Source organism: Pipistrellus hanaki (genome assembly GCF_964339955.1).
Source record: "Pipistrellus hanaki genome assembly, chromosome: 12".
In the NCBI taxonomy this organism is placed as follows: domain Eukaryota; kingdom Metazoa; phylum Chordata; class Mammalia; order Chiroptera; family Vespertilionidae; genus Pipistrellus; species Pipistrellus hanaki.
Window position 1 is genome coordinate 22,599,143 of NC_140514.1, and position 18,917 is coordinate 22,618,059.

General features: G+C 49.8%; 1 protein-coding gene across 1 annotated transcript in view; it reads right to left on the reverse strand.

Annotated features, from left to right (window-relative positions):
* Nucleotides 1–18,063, reverse strand: part of KCNK12 (potassium two pore domain channel subfamily K member 12) — a 33,360-nt gene extending 15,297 nt beyond the window's left edge. The window contains exon 1 of the mRNA XM_084901012.1: nt 16,294–18,063. Within this exon, the coding sequence (XP_084757138.1) occupies nt 16,294–16,693 (400 nt within the window). The 5' untranslated portion in view covers nt 16,694–18,063. The remainder of the gene's footprint in view (nt 1–16,293) is intronic.
* Between the last annotated feature and the right edge of the window lie 854 nt (nt 18,064–18,917).

Sequence of the window (18,917 nt, forward strand, 5' to 3'; positions counted from 1 at the left end):
GCCTGCACATTAGAATCATCTGAAGAACTTTAAAAAATATCAATTCTGATTGAATGAGCTTAGGGTCAAGTCTGAACATTGATTTTTTTTCCTCTAAGTTTCTTAAGTGATTATAGTACCACTGCAGCCAGGGTTAATAACCAGTGGTTTATCCTATATAATAAAATGCTAATATGCAAATTGACTGAATGGTGGAATGAGAACGACCAGTCTCTATGACACGCAATGCAGGAGCTGCCCCCTGGTGGTCAGTGTGCTCCCAAGGAGGAGCAAATAAACAGAAGCACCAAGGTGAGCTTAGCCAGAAACTGAGCTCATGGCTGGTGAGCACAGCCCCACCTCTGCTGCAGTGCTAAGGATGTCTGACTAACGGCTTAGGCCCTTTGCCTATGGGGAGTGGGCCTAAGCCAGGGGTCCTCAAACTTTTTAAAGTGGGGGCCAGATCATGGTCCCTCAGAGAGCTGGAGGGCTGGACTATATGAACTACTAATTCCTACTGTAACACCTCCGCTGCGCTCACTGCCCAAAAAACCTGGCGGGCCGGATCAGACTCCTCTGCGGGCCGCATGTGGCCCACGGGCCGTAGTTTGAAGACCCCTGGCCTAAGCCATCAGTTGGACATCCCCTGAAGGCTCCCAAACGGAGAGGGCGCCATCTGGGTTGAGGGGAGACCCCCCTCCCAGGGCACTAATTTCATGCACAGGGCCTCTAGTAGGCTAATAAGTTCCAAATTTGTATCTCAGTTCCATCTTCTCCCTTGAGTTCTAGACTGGCATATCTAACTATCCAATGGACATCTAACTTGAAGTCTAAATTGAATAACATGTCAAAATTAATATTTTCAAATAAGTTTTTAATTCTCATCTCTCTCTCCCAGCCACCCTCCTCTTTGATTCTACTATAGTCTTCCTCATCTCAGTAAATGGCAAATCCATTCTTCCAATGGCTGATGGCAAAAGTCTTAAAGTCCTTTTGGAGTCTTTTTGCCCTCATATCCTATAGCAAAGCCTGCCAATCTACTTTCAAAACATATCCAGAATCTAACCACATACATTTTTACTCCAGGCCATGAGGGTATACCTGGATCTAGATTTCCCTCCTACCATAAACAACAAGGAAATTGAATAAAATCTACTAAACAATTATTTTTCAGATACTGGAAAACTAGTATAGAATTATGATACCCGAGAAAAGGGAAACAAATAATGTGAGACCTTTGATTGCCCTGGTTTTATGCCTAGAGGCAATTTTCAGGTAGCAATTGATGGAAGGGTACCCAGAGTGGGGCAGTTTCACTGAGTTGAGGAGACAGATTTAAGTTCAAGGAGGACAGGACAGCTATAGCAAAGGCAGTAACCAGAGGGGAAGGAACCATCAAGAGAAAGAGCTCCTGAAATTTGCATCAGGGGTTCTGTAGAATCTTTGGCTGAAGAACAGTCTGTGCAGGTATAGGGTGAAGTTCTTCAAAACCAAGGGAAAAAATTACTTCCAGGAAAGAACAATTGCTAGAGTTCTAAGCCAAACAATCCCCAGAGCTTTCACAGATCCAGAAACCACCCAAGTTCCAACCTGCCAGGATGCCAAGGTTTCACTAAACACACTGAACAGGAGAGACCCCAGAAAGATTATGCCTGAATAGTGTGGCTAAATTAGTTCCAGAGAAAGGCTCCTTTAGACCGGACTATAAAAAGCTTAAAAACAAGCCTGGAAAATATCAAATTTATCTATAAGTAACCTACGTTTCTGCCAGAACAAAGTCCAACCCTTTTTAATGGAGTCCAACATAATCTAGAACCAACAATGTAAAATTTACAATGTCTCTAATAAATCGTCAGACAAGCAAAGAAGCAAAAAGATGTAATCTTACAAACAAGAGAGAGGGAAAAAAAGGTCAATGGAAACAGACCCAAAATGCTAGCGATCAGGAAATTAACAGCAGAGACATTTAAACAGCTGTTACAAATATGTTAAATATGCTCAAGGATAGAAAAGAAAAGATAAAGATAATGAGGGGGGAAATGAGCAAAATGAAAAGGAACTAAGTGAAACTTGTAGTGATAAAAAAAAATACAATATCTGAAATTAAAATGTCACGGGATAAGATTAACTGTAGATTAGACACTGCAGAAAAAAAGACTGAACTTGAAGACATAGCAATAACAATTATCTGAAATAAAGTACCATGAGTGGGGGGAAAATCTGAAAAAGAGAGGGGGAAAATATCAGGTGGTCTAACATATGTGTAATTAAAATAGATGGTGGGATAGCAATAAAAATATATGAAAAATATGGTAAAATTTATAAACACAGATCCAAGAAGCTCAGTAAGTCCCCAGTAGGATAAACACAAAAAAATACCAAAGAACATTAAAATAAAATTGCTGAAAATCAAGGATGAAAAGAAATCTTAAAAGCAGCCAGAGAAAGCCCTGGCCAGGTAGCTCAGTTGATTAGAGCATCATCCCGATACACTAAGGTTGTGGGTTTGATTCCTGGTCAGGGCAAATACAAGAATCTACCAAAGAATGCATGAATGAGTACAAATAGATGTCGTCGTCGTCCCCCCCCGCCCCCCCAGACTGGGGGGGAAAAAGGCACAGTACTTATATACAAAGACAAAAATCCTAGACTTCTTGTCAGGAACTATGCAAGCTAGAGGGGGAAAATCCCTGGCCCCTATCCCTTGCCCCCTCTGCCCAATCACTCTGCATTATAAACATTCAGCATCCTGAGTTCTCACATAAACAAATGAACAAACATTGATTGACCCTCCACCTATTATGTGAGGGTCCTCCCCATGCCCCTGAGGGGCAGAGGTCATTGTCAGAGTTGTATATAGCTGCTAACATGCCAAATTCTGCTTTTGGTCAAAGTGTGTATGCCAGGAGCTATAAAACACAATTACAAATATCATAGATCTTGAGCCACTTAGAGCTCAGGAAGAAATCAAACACACTGGCAATCCTTTTGAATGGGTTTGGAACCACACTGCCATTCAGAGCTGAATATACAAACTAAGTACACACTCCTCAAGGATTTACTACCCAGAGAGACAGGTAAGCTCCCCATAAGGTGGAGGGACAGCTGGTAGTGGGCTGATTTAAATGTTCGAGGTGAACAGCCAAAACAAGGGATTTCACAATTATCTGGATGTTTCCAGGCAGTCTAGAGACCAACAATTAGACTAACTAGAAGCCCGATTTAATGGTGTAACTAAATAGTGACTAATCAGCCAGAATGCTCTTCTGAAGCGCTCCTCATCCCATTACGCTCCTGCTCAAGAACATGGAATAGCTAAGCCTTATTGCTCCTAATGGCCAAGTCGAAACGTTTCTGTCTGGCGTGCAAGGCCTTCTGATCTGGCCTAACCCTACTAAAGCAATTTTACCAGTCATCAGCTCCGAATCCAGCTTTGGCATTCATTTTGTGGCCTCCGCCAAATTATTTATTAATTAAAAAACAAAACACAAAAAAAACTAGCTCACTTTAGAGTGCTTATTAAAAGCCAGGGCCAGACTAAGCACCTACATTCATTGCCTCATAATTCTCCCAACAACCATGTGAGACAGGCACTATTATTATTCCCACTTTATCGATGTTAAAATGGAAGCTTTGGAAGTTCATTCATTTGTTCAACCAATGTCAGGTGCTGGGCTAGGCCGTTGGGAATATAACAGTGAATGAGAGAGACGAGAACCCTGCTTTAGTAGAGCAGGAAGTGGCCACTCAGACAACAAACAAATAAACAAATAATGAGCCAGATGGTTCATGTAAGTGAGATGGACAGTGGCTGGAGGTGAATGGGGGACATTCTATAGTCATGGTGGTCAGGGAAGGCTCCTCAAGATGTGACATTTTAGCCATAGACATTGAGGCTTGAATGCAGTTAAAAAGTCAGTCTAAGAGTCAGGGAGCCATGCCCCAAGGAGTAAGAAAGCAAGTACAAATGCCCTGGGGTCTAATAAGTCCAGTGTAAGTGTAGTGAGTTGAGCAAAACAGAGCAGTGCCAGTGAGGCTGAGAAGGAGCAGGGCCAGACGATGCAGCACCTTGCAGGCTGTGAAGAGCCAGGTTTCCTGCGATGGGAAATCATTGAAGGATTTCAAGTTAAGGAAGGACTTGATCTGATTTGAGAGATCATTTAGGCTGCTGTGTGGAGAAGAGGCGGTTAAGACGCAGAGACGAAGCTGGGGGTTGGTTCAGAGATTGCCCCAGTTGCCCCAGCAACAGACGATGGTGGTGGTTGGAGTGGACCAGTAACCATAGGCTTGGACACAAGTGGATGGAATTGGAATGCATTTTGAAGATTGAACTGAGAGAATTTGATGATGGATATGGGAAATTAGGGAGGGAGAGGAGTCAAGACAGTTCCTCATGTGCCATTTATTGAGGTGAGGAAGACTGTGATAGGTTAGAGTCAAGAGTTCTATTCTGGTCTTTTAAGTTTTGACACATATTCGATATCTACACAAGGATGTCAAGTAGGCAGTTGGACCTGTGGTCTTGAGGCATGTGTGGTGGAGGATCGGAGTGTTTTTTTTTTTTTCACCTGGAAGTCATCAGCAGATAGATGGGATTTAAAGTCATGGGCATGAAGGGATCAGAATACACACACCTAATATATACAGCTTTGGCATAAGGGTTATTTTGAGCTGAAGGCAGTGGAGAAACACCAGATACAGGAAAAGCTCTCTACTCTCTCCCCTAGCTGCCTAAATGTAGGGCATACATTTCTCTTGATGAAGATGTCCCTCCTCCCCTCAACTGTACCAGAAACTCTTAATCACCAGAGATACTCTTATTGCCTGAAACTGCATGAGACTAAGTCTGCAAAACAAACCTTACTAAAATAACCCTTATCTTCCGTTACTTCCCTATATATTTACCGTCCACAACTTCCCCCTCCTAAAAGCCCAAATCCTTTTTCCTTTGTCTTAAAACGTCTGCACAATTTATTGCTCTTTGTTAAGCTAGTATGTAAGCCCGAGGCCTAACTGCTTCTCTGGACATTCAATTCTTTTCAATACAGTGCCCCCTATATACACCCATAACAAGCCCCTTTTTCTGTTACTCTGGCTTTTGTCAGTTTAATTTGCAGGACCCCAGAAACAGAACCTAAGAGGTTGAGGAAAAAAAGTTTTTCCTCTCCTACCCAGGGAAAGAGTTTGAGGAATAAACATGGGGCCCTTCACAATGAGGTCACACAGAGGAGGGAATCCAACAGGGGAAACTGAGGCCAGCAGCCAGTGAGGATAAAGGAGAGCATGATGTCCCAGGAGCCAAGAGAAAAGTAGATTTTAAGGAGGAGGAATGGTCAGTTGTAGCCAATGTTACTGAGGTGCTGAGAAGGTAAGATCAGGAAGTCCCCCTGAATTTGCAGGAAGGAGGCCATCAGAGGCCTTACAGGAGCAGACTCAGTGGCAAAGTGGGGTGGACTCTTGGTTGACTTGGATCCAGGAGAGAAGGGAGGGGAGGAAGGGAGAAGTTGACGACTTTTATGAGTAGTTTTTCTGTAAAGGAGAGCAGAGAAATGGAGAGGGAGTGGAGGAGGATGCAGAGGTCAAGAGAGGGCTCCATTAAGAAGGAAGAAAATACAGTATGTTTGCATAGCAATGGAGGACAAATTAACAAGTGGGTGTGGGTAATGACAAGAACAGAGTCCTTGAGAAAGTTAGAGGAGATGCGACCCAGTGCAGCAGGCATTTGAAAGTGGATAATTTGTCCTAGCCAGTTTGGCTCAGTGGATAGAGTGTGGGTCTGCAGACTCAGGGGTCCTAGGTTTGATTCCGGTCAAGGGCATGTACCTTGGTTGTGGGCACATCCCCAGAGGGATTGTGCAGGAGGCAGCTGATCGATGTTTCTCTCTCATCGATGTTTCTAACTCTCTATTCCTCTCCTTTCCTCTCTGTAAAAAATCAGTAATATATATATATATATATATATATATATATATATATATATATATTTTTTTTTTATTTTTTTTTAAGAAGTGGATAATTCATCTGCTATCATAAGAGAGAAACCACTCCACATGATGAGTGGATTTGAGTCCCTCTCTGATCACCTTTATTTTCTCAGTAAGGTTTTGCTAGAGAATGAGGGGAATGGGAGGCTGGAAGTGGGAAGGGGCACACAGTAAGAAATGTAAAAGGAGAGCCTGACAGCTGGAGTGGCCACGGATTTAAATTCAGACCAGTCAGCATCTTTGCGTGGACTTCCTCCAGCCACATTTAGCAGCTTGAGTGCCGGGGAGGAGTAGGTGGAAAGCTGGCATTCTCATGGTGGCAGAGTGGGGACAGAGGTATATAGCACAGGAAGCTAAGGGTCCCTGCAGAGGAAGTACAGTAAATCTCTGCTGGATTAGAAAAGTACGGACCCAAAGATGCTGGAAACATAGTCGTAGGAAATCGCAGGTCTGGTGGCCCAAAGATATTACATAGGAGAGTTGGAGGGATGAGAGGTAGGCGGTCAGAAAGAGAGATATTCGGAGTCAAAAACTTTGAAGGCAGTGCAATTACTGGTCATCTCAAGGACGTAGGTAGGACAAAGTACCTCCTGGAGTGGCACGAAGGAAAACATTGTGGATGCGATGGTCAAGGAACGTGAGCTCGGGGTCCTGGGTGGGCCGTGCATGGGAGGCTGGAGAGGGCGGAGGGGAAGGCAGGGAGCCTGACTTCTTCAGTGAATGAGCAGCAGACAAGTCCTGGCAACCCCGCTCAGCCATGACCGAGCTGAAATTCAAACCCGGGACCGGGCCCTCGGCACCTCTTCCCAACCCCTACTTCGCATGGCAATTTGTCTCCATGATGCAGACATTCTTATTTTAACTTTAAACAATTATTAATTTGAGAGAGAGAGAGAGAGAGAGAGAGAGAGAGAGAGAGAGAGAGAGAGAGAGAGAACGGAGCAAAACCTCGATGTGTTGTTCTATTTATTCATGCATTCATGGTTTGACCTCTTGTATGTGCCCTGACCGGAGATTGAACCGGCAACTTTGGCATGTCAGGACAATCCTCTCACCAACCGAGCTACCTGGCCAGGGCTGTATTTATTCTTAAAGTGGAGCTACGAACAATACCCGCCTGCCTGGCTGAACCATGTGGTTCAAAGGGCTTTGGAAGGTGCTTTACATTAGGCACACGGTCCAGCTGCCCCACCAGCTCCAGCCAGCACAGGGCACTCTACCGACCTGAGCTTTGGACGTCTTCCTCGGTTCTAAATTGCCCACTGGGTCATGGGTAGTGCTCACTAATTTGACCACCCCTGACATTAGGGACTGTGCTGCCTTAGGGATTCGGGGTTAGTGTGAGGGTAGCCGTGGCAGTCGAGGGGACTTCAGGCAGCTGCTGGCTTTCGGACACACGTTGCATGTAGCAGCTCACTTTGAATGCACTTGGGCACTTTCTTACTCACGGAAGCCTGGAGCGGATTCTTTCCCAAACCGAAGCTTTTTTTTTTACAAAGTGAACCATCCTCTGATTTGTAAGTGGGGATTTTCTTGAACTGGACCCTAGGGAGAATGGGGAATCTGGGAGGCAAACATTCATTCCACAAAAATTCCTGGAGCCCCCTGGATGTGCCAAGCCCTGTACCAGGGACGGGAGATACAGCAGGAAAGGGCAGAGCCAGGCTCCGGGATGCTGGGAGGGCCAGCTTCCGCAGTCCCACTGCAGGGCCCCCAACGGCAGGGTCCTCTTTCCTGCCTGTCTGCCATGGTTCCCAGCCCTCCCTCAGAGCAGGCTCCTGTGCCATCTCAGCTTCCCTTCCTCACCCTTCATTTAAAAATAGAGTCCCATCATCAAAACCTGCATGGTCTCCAAAATGCGCCCTGCCCCCCCATAGGAAATGCCAACCAACTCAGCATGGGCAGCCTTTTGTGTTTTCCGTTCCCTCCTCCGGGCCTGGGCTGTCCCTGCAGCATTTCTGGCAGGTCCTGGTGCTAGCAGCTCCGAATTCAGAACACTTGGCAGCCGGGAATGAGAGCGTGGCCATTTGGAAAGGACGGGGGAGAAGTCACGCAGAGTGAGGTTCAGGGTTTGTGTTTATGTCTCACTGTAACTTTCCAGAAAGCTGGGACACCCAATTCCAATAAAAGCCTCCCTCGGTATTTTTGGAGGCATTGTGATGGTGCTGGGCTGTGTGGGAGGAGGTGGCTCTTCCTGGTTTGCGGATCTGTGTTTAGTTACGGGTCCCATTTGTGAGTCAGCATCTGTTTCCTAAGGGGAGGGCCATGGGCAGGTGAGGGACAAGGTGGAACTCCTGGGCTAAGAGGTAGACCGCAGCTGGCTTTGGGGTCAGGGGGGCTGCCGCCAAGGCCAGGCCCAGATGGGGAATCTGAGTTGGTGGGAGAGCTGGGACCGGAAGCCTGGCCTCCTTTTTCAGGACTTTCCCCACCACTGCTGGGTGATTGGGGCTGAGGCTCTGGTTTGGTTTCCCTGGCAGGGTCCCGCCGGGCCCCAGGCAGGGTGGGAAAAGGACCAAGCTGACTCAGAGAGCCACGGAGACAGCAGTGCCCGCCAGGGGAGCCCCAGCCAGGATGAGCTGGCTGCCTGCTGCGCCCCTGCCAGCCGCGGAGAGATTGCTAAGCCAGGTCCAGCAGAGGGGCCGGTGCACGGCCAGCCCCTCTGGCTCCAGGGGCCTGGAGGGAGAGCAAGGAGCTGGGAGGTTCTTGGATCCTGGCCTGGGCCCAGCCTTTTCCACCCCCCACCCCCACGCCCCAGCAGTCACACCCGTTTATTTATTCCATCCATTCAACATACATTGATCAATCACCACTTCGTGCCAAGCACTATGCCCCATGATTTACAGAAACTACCTCTTTGCTTTCCTGATCTGCATCTCCAGACACAGGGGCCGCTTTATAAATAGTCATTCAGCACACAGCTGCTGCCATTACGGCTATTACTGTTATTAATCGTGGCAGTGACAAACACTGCTGAGATATGGCTCCTGACCTGGAAGAGGGAGAAGGAAAGGGATTTCTGACACTTACTGTGTGCTGGGTCCTGGGGCAGCTTTTGACGTATCTCACCCCACTGAACAGAGGCTTCTATGATGGCCAAGGAAAATGGCACAGAATCAAACACTTAGCATTGAGTCTGGGGGCCGTAAGAGGGACTTCACAGAAGGTCTCATTCTAGTGGCCCCACTCGAGCTGGGCCTTGAAGATCCAGTTCACTCAGTAGAAGAATGGAGAGAGAGGGAAGGGCATTCCAGATGGAGAGAACAGCATAAGCAATGGCCTAGAGGCTTAAAATGCCAGGAGTTTAGGGGCGGGGACTGAGGGCATAACTGGAGGGGTTGGGGTGAAGTGGAGCAGGGGGTGAGGGGGGGATGCCCAGCAGTTAAGTGACTAGAGAGGGTAGTGCACTGGCAGGTGCTGGGTGTCATGCCTTCTCCCAACATCCCGGTAGTTATGCCTCAGGACATGACCTTGGGCAGAGTCTCTCATAAACCAGTTGGCTGTTGGGAGGCTTGGCCTGAGCTGATTCCCCTAAGGAAGAGCTAGACCTGGTGGCGGGCTAGGGAATGGCAGGGTTTAGGAGAGAACTTCTGGGCCAGAGCCAGAGAGGAAGGGTGGCAGCCAAGAACAGGCTGGAGGTGCAGGCCAATGGACTTCAGTTCTCCCTCCTCTCTCTCAGCCCCTCCCCTATACTCTGCAATGGTTTTCTCCATCCCGTGGAAAGTCTTACGGCCTCATAGTCTCAAGACCCTCTCCTTCCTAACCTTCCTTGTATAAACATCCTACCACTGCCTCGGGTGAGGTCAGAGGTCAAGATTGTCCAGGGTGCTCATCTTAGTGCCCACCCGCCCCTTCTGGTTTGCTGACTGGCAGTCCCAGTCCCAATCCTGGATCCTGAGAAAGTCACTGGAGCTGGGTAGAAGCAAAGGGAGGACCCAAAGTCTGAGGGAGACCCTGGGCAGAGGGTGACCGCAGGGGCACATGGCCTTTTGCTCTGTGGCTCAGTTGGTTGGAGTGTTGTTCTATACACCAAAAGGTTATGGGTTTGATTCCCAATCAGGGCACGTACCTAGGTTTTGGGATCAATCCCCAGTCGTGGGTATGCAGGAGGCAGCTGATTGATGTTTCTCTCCCATCATTGATGTTCCTATCTCTTTCCCTCTCCCTTCCTCTCTCTCTCTCAAATCAATACAAAACGTATTTAAAAAGAAAATGAAGAATCCATGAAACATTTAGCTGCATAACTGTCCAGTCTCTGCTAGGCATTGTAAAGGTACAGGCTCAGGAGAGAGCCCAAGCAGTTTCATTGACTCAGCAATTTCACGGCTGGAAATTCAGCCCAAGGAGATACTGCAAAAAGAAAAGGCCAGCTGCATAAAGATGATCACTGTGGCGTTACCAAAAATAGCCCCACACAGGGAACCACCCAGCTCCTCAGCAACAGGGGTAGTAAATTACAGAACTTCAGTCAAAGGGAATACATATCACACACCCACTAACACTGGTAGGTGAAGGCTCTGTGGAAACAGGGAAACATTGATGATAACACCTTGGCACAGATCAGTTAGTTCCCTCCCTTTTCCTTACAAAAGATGTGAAAAAAGAACTGCAGAGAACCTGCAAAAATGAAGAGATGGGTTAGGGCAGTTGGATCACGGGTGGCTTGCTATCTAATTCACTGAATAAATAATTATCGAGTGTTTACCATGGGCTGGGGCCAGGGCTGGGGGCTGAGGATGGAGCAGTGAATGAGAATGCATTTCCTGTTCTCCATCTAGAGCTTCAAGTCTAACTCTACTGCTTTTCCCCTAAGTGTCCTTCAAAGTTGCCATAGCATCATCTATAATAATAAAAGCATAATATGCTAATTAGACTGGTTGTCCTTCCGGACGACCTTCCAGATGAAGGGGGACTGTGAGGGAAGTCCGGGTCCCAGGTGCCTGCCGGCTGGAAGGAAGGCCTATCTTGCACAAATTTCATGCATCAGGCCTCTAGTCTTTCAATAAAAAATAGTTGATGAGACTAATATAAGTGAGGAAAGGTGTTGCTCTCCTTCTGGGCAATGTTTTCACTCCTGGTATAAAAGCCACTTCTGTCTGGATTACATTCATGTTAGGAGAAGGTCTTATGCAAATGTGGTAGTGATATTCCGGTTTTATAATGTTTCCTTTGAAGCCAAAAAAAAAAATTTATTTTTTTTAATCCATGTTTTAAAAAAAGAGGGAAAAAGTTAGGACTTGTTACTAATCTCACAATGGAATAATTAAGTGTGCCTAATTTTGAAAGCCGCAAGCTAAATTATGCAGTGCTGAAAGTGACAAGTCTCATACCTATACCATCTCGTCTATGGAGCCATGGCTTCAGCTTTATAGCTGAGACATGCTGCCAGAAAACCTAATAAAAGGAAGCAAAAAGGTTTCTGTTTATATCAAGCTGCCATTTGAGAAAGACTTTTAAATATGTTCCTCCCGATGTGTAAATCTGACAGCAGTTGCATAATTAAAACCCCACTGGAGAGTTTCCTTTTAATCTTTTCAAAAGTAAACCAATAAAACATCCTTTAGGATGTCAAGTGATGGATTAATACTCTTTGAATGGTTTAAATATCTTTGAGCTAGAGCACTGCCTTCAAGAATATTGCTTACTACTAAGAAGATACAAGCCACCATCTTTATCTTCAGGAGTTCATGTAGTCACGGGGCACGCAGGTAATGACATGCCAATGGCCACATGTGCATCTATGATGAGTTACTTTGTTAAATGGAGAGGTGAATAAATGGATACATTCACATGAAAACAAACTCGATTTCAACCCCTTCGGAATATGTGGCATAGCATAAGTGGGATAAATAATAATTACCGAGGGTTCAGTTCAGTGTAAGCAATCAATATGAGTAATTTAGACCACAAAATTGGATTTTATTTGCTTGAGCTATTCAGATTGAACTATTCAGCCTCAGCGACTGTTGAACAATCACAGGCAAATTTCCTCACAGGATCAGTGCTGTGTGGACACACATTTGTGTTCACACAGTTTCAAGCTGCCCAGCTCTGGATATGGGGCTCTGTTCACGCCAAATGCCAAGACAAACATTTCATCTCATCATGATATTTCATTTAGCTCTCAATACATACAGCCACACCTGAACTTTCCTTCTATGTCTCTTTCTAGCTGAAGGTCCATTTCTGCCCCTAAACACACACACACACACACACACACACACACACACACACACACACACACTGAGAGCAAGTGGCTTCTGTCCTTGGACCAGAGTTTACTAGACTGTTTTCCACTTGCTAGCATTGCAGTCTCTGATGACCTTTTCGGTTGGATCTTGCCTTCCCAGCTGTCTAAGACCTGCCAGATGCTTCTAGTCAGACTGACCTTTAAGATAAGCCTGTTTCTACAAGTTTTCTCTGGACTTAATTAGTTAGCAGCCTGATCAACAATGCATCCTCCTGCCCAACCCTGCCCTGAGAAAGGGCACCCCCCCACACACACACACACCCATTATCACCCATTATTTTTATTGTTGTTGCTAATCTTCGTCTAAGGATATTTTCTCCATTGATTTTAGAGAAAGTGAAAGGGAGGGAAGGATGAGGAGAGAGAGAGAGATGTGAGAAATTGGTTGCCTTCTGCACATGCCCTAACTGGGGCTGCGGATCGAACCTGTAATCCAGGTACATGCCCTTGATTGGGAATCGAACCCGTGATCTTTCAGTGCCCAGAGTCAACACTCTAACCATGGAACCACACTGGCCAGGGCCACACATCCATTATTAAATACTTCAGTCTCAAACAAGAACATGCAACCCAATGATATGCATGCAATTGGTAGAACAAACACTATAACTTGGATTCTGGACCCAGCTGAACACACAATTAACTGTGATCTGAGACAAGTGCCCTAACATTCTGAGCTACATGGGACTGGACCAAAGGTCCCTCCTTGTTCTAATCATCTTTCCAGTGGCCCATGTTGGAATATGCTTTCACCTTTGCCTTGTAGAGTAAGCTTTAATTATTCACAACATAGCACCAGGTCTGACATACACAATGCATCATGTTTATGTAATGAATGAAGGAAGGGTTTTTCTGTACTAAAGTCTAGATGAATCAGTTAGCTGGGTCTGCACAGCGCACACTCAAAATGTTCACACGGCTGCATGGACCATTCATGCTGTGATAGTCGCTAATCACATAAAACTGAGTGCATGCTAATTTCTCTCTTCCCTGGACAAGGTAGCAGACAGAGAATCCTGGTGCCCATTTTGGACTGAGTTTTGCCTCCCTGAGCTGCTGAATCCATAAAGCAGCAGTAATAGTAATCATCATCTCTGAAGACTCAGGGCATTTAAGGGGAAGAAAGGATGTGAGCAGAAAGACGATCACTGTGTACATAAGTAGGTCTTTACTTAAATCGCATCCAAGTTCATTTTGCAAGAGAAGGCTGAAGTGACAATCACGCTACTTTGGGATTCAGCAGAACTTGTCTGACCACTGCCCCAGATCATGCTACTGGTGCTGCTAATCTTGGCAGCCCCTGCAAGGGGCTCATGCAATGCTGAACTGTCCCCGGGCTGGTTCTGGTCCCCGAGTGCAGCTCCTCTCAGAGATGAATGTTTTCCTGGAGCAGATTTTGGAAAACGACGCTGGGTCATTCGTAACACAGCCACGCGCTTCAGTGTAGCCCTCCTACACTACTTGCCTACATCCAAAAAAACACAAATCAAGAAAGAGGACATAGTTCTTTTCCACCTGACTGAAGAACAGCCATTCCTGCCAGTAGATTAAAGGCCGAGGCTTGGAACCATTTGCCAAAACACCGACTTGGTTTTTGTGTGCAAAAAGCCTGAGAGAAGCTTTAGAAGCCGTGGCTGGGCGGTGAATGAAAAAATGGATGGGAGCTTATCAGAGAAGCCCAGAGACAGCAGGTCCCAGGAATGGGGCCCGATCTGTATGAGCTCACAGCCCACAGAGAAAGAGGATCCTGCTAACACATTTCCTTTGTCACTGGGAGAGAAATGCTGTGGCCTCTCCACATGTGCACAGGTGAGTGTCTAGGTGGAAGAGAGCAAAAGGGTGTGTTTGCAAAAGGAGGTGCACAAATCAATAATGAGCTATGAACACATGATGTCATCCTTCAGGACTAAGCATCCTTAGTACTTTTAAAGCACTCTAGTTGCTATAGCAACTTGATGCAGCTCTTCAAATGGGATTTTTTTGAGGGGGTCATTTTATATCTTCAATCACCATAACAACATGATATGGCCTTTAAAGGGTATTTTTATCCAATTTGTGCATTGGAATTGGGCCATATTTGCCTTTTTTTTTGGTTTAAAATAATCAGATCAAGCATGACACATGGAAAATCATTGAAGGAAAGGAAGCCCTTTAGTAAACGATACACGCACACTGAGCGAGACACCTCCAGCTGCTCACATCCTGCACATGGATGCCATCTTTCTGCCTCCCAGCAGCCGTCTGTGATGGCTTATGCTGGTCAGTTAGTCCGTGACGCCGAGCCTAGGCTGGCATACCAAGCCAGACCAGAACCCACCCATGGAAGGCGTGACTATGATTTCCCTCACTTCTCAGCCCAGTGAGTCCAGCCCCCTCCTCCAAAACTACTAGAGGTCCAACAGCCCGGTGCCTTCTCCTACTCGGGGATTCCAAGCAAGAGTGGATTGGACACACACACAATTCAGCCAAAATGAAAAGCTTGGGTTAATTCTGCACCCTGCACAATAACTGGAAAGGAGGTCTGTCTCATGCGACACTCAGGGGCCAGGGAGAGAGGGGAATTGGGGAAAGTGCATAAAAGGAAAAGCGAGGGTGGGGGTGAAGTGGGGAGCAGTGGTGGCTCCTGGATCTCCATGGAAGAAGCTCAGAGGAGAGGAGAGGGGGGAAAGTAGGGGGCCTCAAGGAGTACTTGCAAAACATTTTTTGTAAGGATGTGAAACCATGAGCTGTTTATACCAAAAAGAAAGAAGGAGCCTGGCCAGCATGGCTCAGTGGCTGTTTTATTCCCGGTCAGGGCACATACCTGGGTTGCAGGCTTGATCTCCAGTGTGGGGCATGCAGGAGGCAGCCAATCAATGAGTCTCTCTCATCATTGATGTTTCTATCTCTCCCTCTCTGAAATCAATAAAAATATTTAAGAGAGAGAGAGAGAGAGAGAGAGAGAGAGAGAGAGAGAGAGAGAGACTGAGACCTAACTGGTTTGGCTCAGTGCATAGAGCATCGGCCTGTGGACTCAAGGGTCCCAGGTTCAATTCCAGTCAAGGGCATAAACCTTGTTTGCAGGCACATCCCCAGTGTGTGTGTGTGGGGGGGGTGTGCAAGAGGCAGCTGATGGATGTTTCTCTATCATGATGTTTTTAACTCTCTATCCCTATCCCTTCCTCTCTGTAAAAAATCAATAAAATATATATTTAAAAAAGAAAGAAAGAAAAAAGAGAGAGAGAAGGCACGATGGAAAGTATAGAGCTACTACCCCCACCGTGCCCAAGTTACCCCTTGGTGCCACTATTGATTGGAAAAAGTGACAAGGTAACACAGAAGAGAAGTCGAGAAATTGGAGGGAAAGTAGGGGTGGGGGGAGGGCGTGCAGAGGAGGGAGGGAAAACCAAGGGTGGCCCTGAACAAGAGCAGCTGAAGTCTGGCCTCCAAGTCGCCAGCTTTTCTGGGAGGAGGGGGCAGTGTGAACTCCAGGAAAAGCAGGCGGGAAGGGGATCCAAGAAAGAGATTCTGGGAAGAGTGGTTGCATTCCTCTGGTTAAAGGGCTTAGAGGATGCTGCGGGGACAACGCGTGGGGAAAAGGGGGGGGGGGAAGATAAGAGGAGAGAAAAACGCTGTGAGTGGAGAGAAAGGGCTTTCCAAACTATAGGAGGAAACTGAGACCGAAGGGGAGGAGGGAGAGTGAGAACTAGGAAGGAAGCAGAAGGCCCATGTGCACCCAAATCCTTTCTAGAGGAAAAACGGAGTCAGTCGCACAGAGGTTCATGCATGGAGCTGGCAGGAGCTGGAGCGCAGGCGGCCCCGGGGTCTGCCACCTCCCGGGTGAGGGTTCCACCCCATCCGGCCACGCTGTCAGGCGAGTCTTCCCTGGGTAAGCCCAGGGATGGGCCTCCTGCACCAAACCCCAGTTAAGAGAGAGAGCGGAGGACCGGGCGGAGAGGAGAGGGCGAGAAGAAAGTAGGCAGGGGGGCACTGGAGGAGACGGGGTAGCTAGCTGATGGACGCGGGCTCGGCCGCCCGGCAGCGGAAAGGGCAGCCTGGGGTGCAAGGCGCGGGGAAGAAACGCGCGCGGGGCGCGCAGCTCACCTATGGTGGAGACCACGGTGCCCACGAAGTAGAAGGCGCCGGGGAAGTCCCAGCGCGGGCGCAGCGCGTCGGCGCGGACGCCGGCGGCCAGCGCGGCCTCGTAGTGCCGGAGGAAGGCGCGCAGCTCGGGCTCCGCCACCCCGTGCGCCGCGCTGAAGTTGCGCAGGGTGGCGCCCCAGCGCGCCCGCGCCTCCGCCTCGCCGGGGCTCTCCAGCGCCGAGAAGACCGTGGCGCCCGCCACCAGGTAGAGGCCGATGAGCGCCGCCAGCAGCACGAAGCGCCCCGTGTCCTCGTTGAGGTGCGAGCGGCGGCAGCAGCAGCAGCAGCAGAAGGAGGAGGAGGGACGCGGCAGGCGGCGGCGGCAGCGGCGGGGTGGGGGCCGGGGGCTGCGGGAGGACATGGTCCGCAGCTCAGCCCCGGGGCCGGGGCGGTGCTCGGGGCCCGGGCCGCGGCATCCCCCCCGCGGGAGCAGAAACGTGAGGATGGTGGCCGGGGGTCCGGGGCTGCTGCGGAGCCCCTCACAGTCTCTCCAGAGCCTGGACGGACGGCGGGCGCCTCCGCCTCCTCCTCCTCCTTCTCGGCGCTCAGGCTGCCGCGCACGGGTCCCGCGGCCCTTCCGGAGCCCGGGCTGGGGCGGCGCTGGTGTCCTTGCCCCGACGACTCGCTGGCCCCCGCGGTTCCTCACCCGCCGTCGCCCTCGGGCGCGGGGCGCTGCAGCTGGGTCCCCGCCGCCCTGTGGCCGGGGTCCGCGGGGCCCGGGGCCGCATGCTCCCCTCCGGTCAGGCCGCGGGCTGCGGCGGGGCGGTCTGGGCGCCCGGGCGCCTAGGACTGGGGCTTGGCAACGGGGCGCGCACAGAACCCCTGGGGGCGTCCCATCCGGCGTTCCCGGGCCCGTCCAGCTCCCGCCCCGGGGTCTGAGCTAGCGGCGGCCGCTTCTCAGCCTCAGCTCCGAGCTTAGTCCTGGGGAAGCGCTCCCTTCCTTCCCAGCTCCAGCCAGAGAGCCGCCCAGCACGGAGAGGCGGAGTCTCCAGCGCCTGGGGCGGGTGTTGGGGTGCGGGTGGGGTGGGGGAGTAGGGAAGAGAGGAAAGGGGTGGGGAGTTGTGCTGCAGCGATGCCTCCCGCCTCCCTGTCGCTCCGGCGGCGGCACTAACGCGGGGCATCAGAGCAGGTGTCGAGACTGCGGCGCCTGCTGCCACCCCGCCGTGGGGGCGCTTCGGCTCCAGAATCCCTCCCTGATCCCCAAGCTGCGGCCAAACTTTGCTCCATGGGATGATGCCCTGCGGCCTCAGGGGCTGGGGGCCCCAAGACACAAAGTCTCCTCATACCGCGTCTCTCGGGCTCCAGTCCGAAGTTTTAAGTTTCCTCTCGCTCGCTTCTGCTTCCTGGATCCATACGCAGTGCCAGGTCTCGGAGGGTTCCTTTGGGGGAAAATGATCCCGTTTGGGGAGGAGTTGGGGGGCCGGAGGAATGAGGGCATCGCCTCCCCCCTCTCCTCGGAGCGGGGCGGCCCGCGTCAGCACCGTCAGCACCGCGGACAGCGCATCGGTGCCGCAGCCGCGGGCGGCGGCTCCCGGGCTGCAGAGACCCGCTGTGCGGGGAGAGGCCGGTCACCCTGCTGCGCTGTGTTTTCCCCAAAGGCTCTCTCTTTCTTTCTACCTCTTATCTCTCCCCCATGGGGGCAGGCGCGGTCACTGATGCAGCGTGCTGACAGGGCGGGGATGCTGAGCACTAGAGACAGGGTTGGAGTCCAACATGAATAGGGGACCCTAGTGCCACGGGAGGAGGAGGAAGCGACCGGGCTTCTCAGCCTCAGCACCGAGTTTAGACCTCCTCTCTTGTTGCTTGGACCTCCTCTCTCGACCCAGCTCCAGGGACCCAACAGCCCAGGGTCGAGAGCCTGGATAAGAACCTGGCTGCGGCAGGATGTTAGAGGAGGTGTACAGAGAACTCATTGACTGCCCCCCCCACCTCCCCCCCCCCCCCGCCTTCATCCCGTGCCTGTAGGTGAGGGGTGTACTCTGGGGGAGGGGGGGGGCACGTCATCGCCCCGTCTGCCCTGCGGCTACTGGGGAAACGAGGGCACTCTTTGCTATTTTTGCAAGAGTTCTCTGCCCGTGGGTTGCAGGCTGGGTCACAAAGTTCTGTGGTGAGGAACACCCCTTTTCTGTCCATTCTTCCTTCCACAAGAGAGGGAGACCCTGATGGCGATGAGACAACACAGAGGACAGAAGATGAAAGATAATAATGATGCCCTCCCTGGTTTGGTTCAGTGGATAGAGCTCGCCCACGGACTGAAGGGTCCTGGGTTCCATTCTGGTCAAGGTCAGGAACCTCGGTTGCAGGCTCCATCCCTGGCTCTGGTTGGGGCTCACGTGGGAGGCAACCAATGGAACTGTCTCTCTCAGACTGATGTTTCTCTCTCTCTCCCCCCTCTCTTCCACTCTCTCTCTAAAGATCAGTGGAAATGCTTGGGTGAGGATTAACAAAAACAAAGAGGTAATAATGGTGGCTGCTTAGATACTGTGGCAAAGTGGGTGAACTGTGGCAAAGTGCAAACCTGACCCACCACTCCAAATACCTGGCTGGCTGGTCTCCACCCTAAAAAACACTCAAGGTAAGGCCGA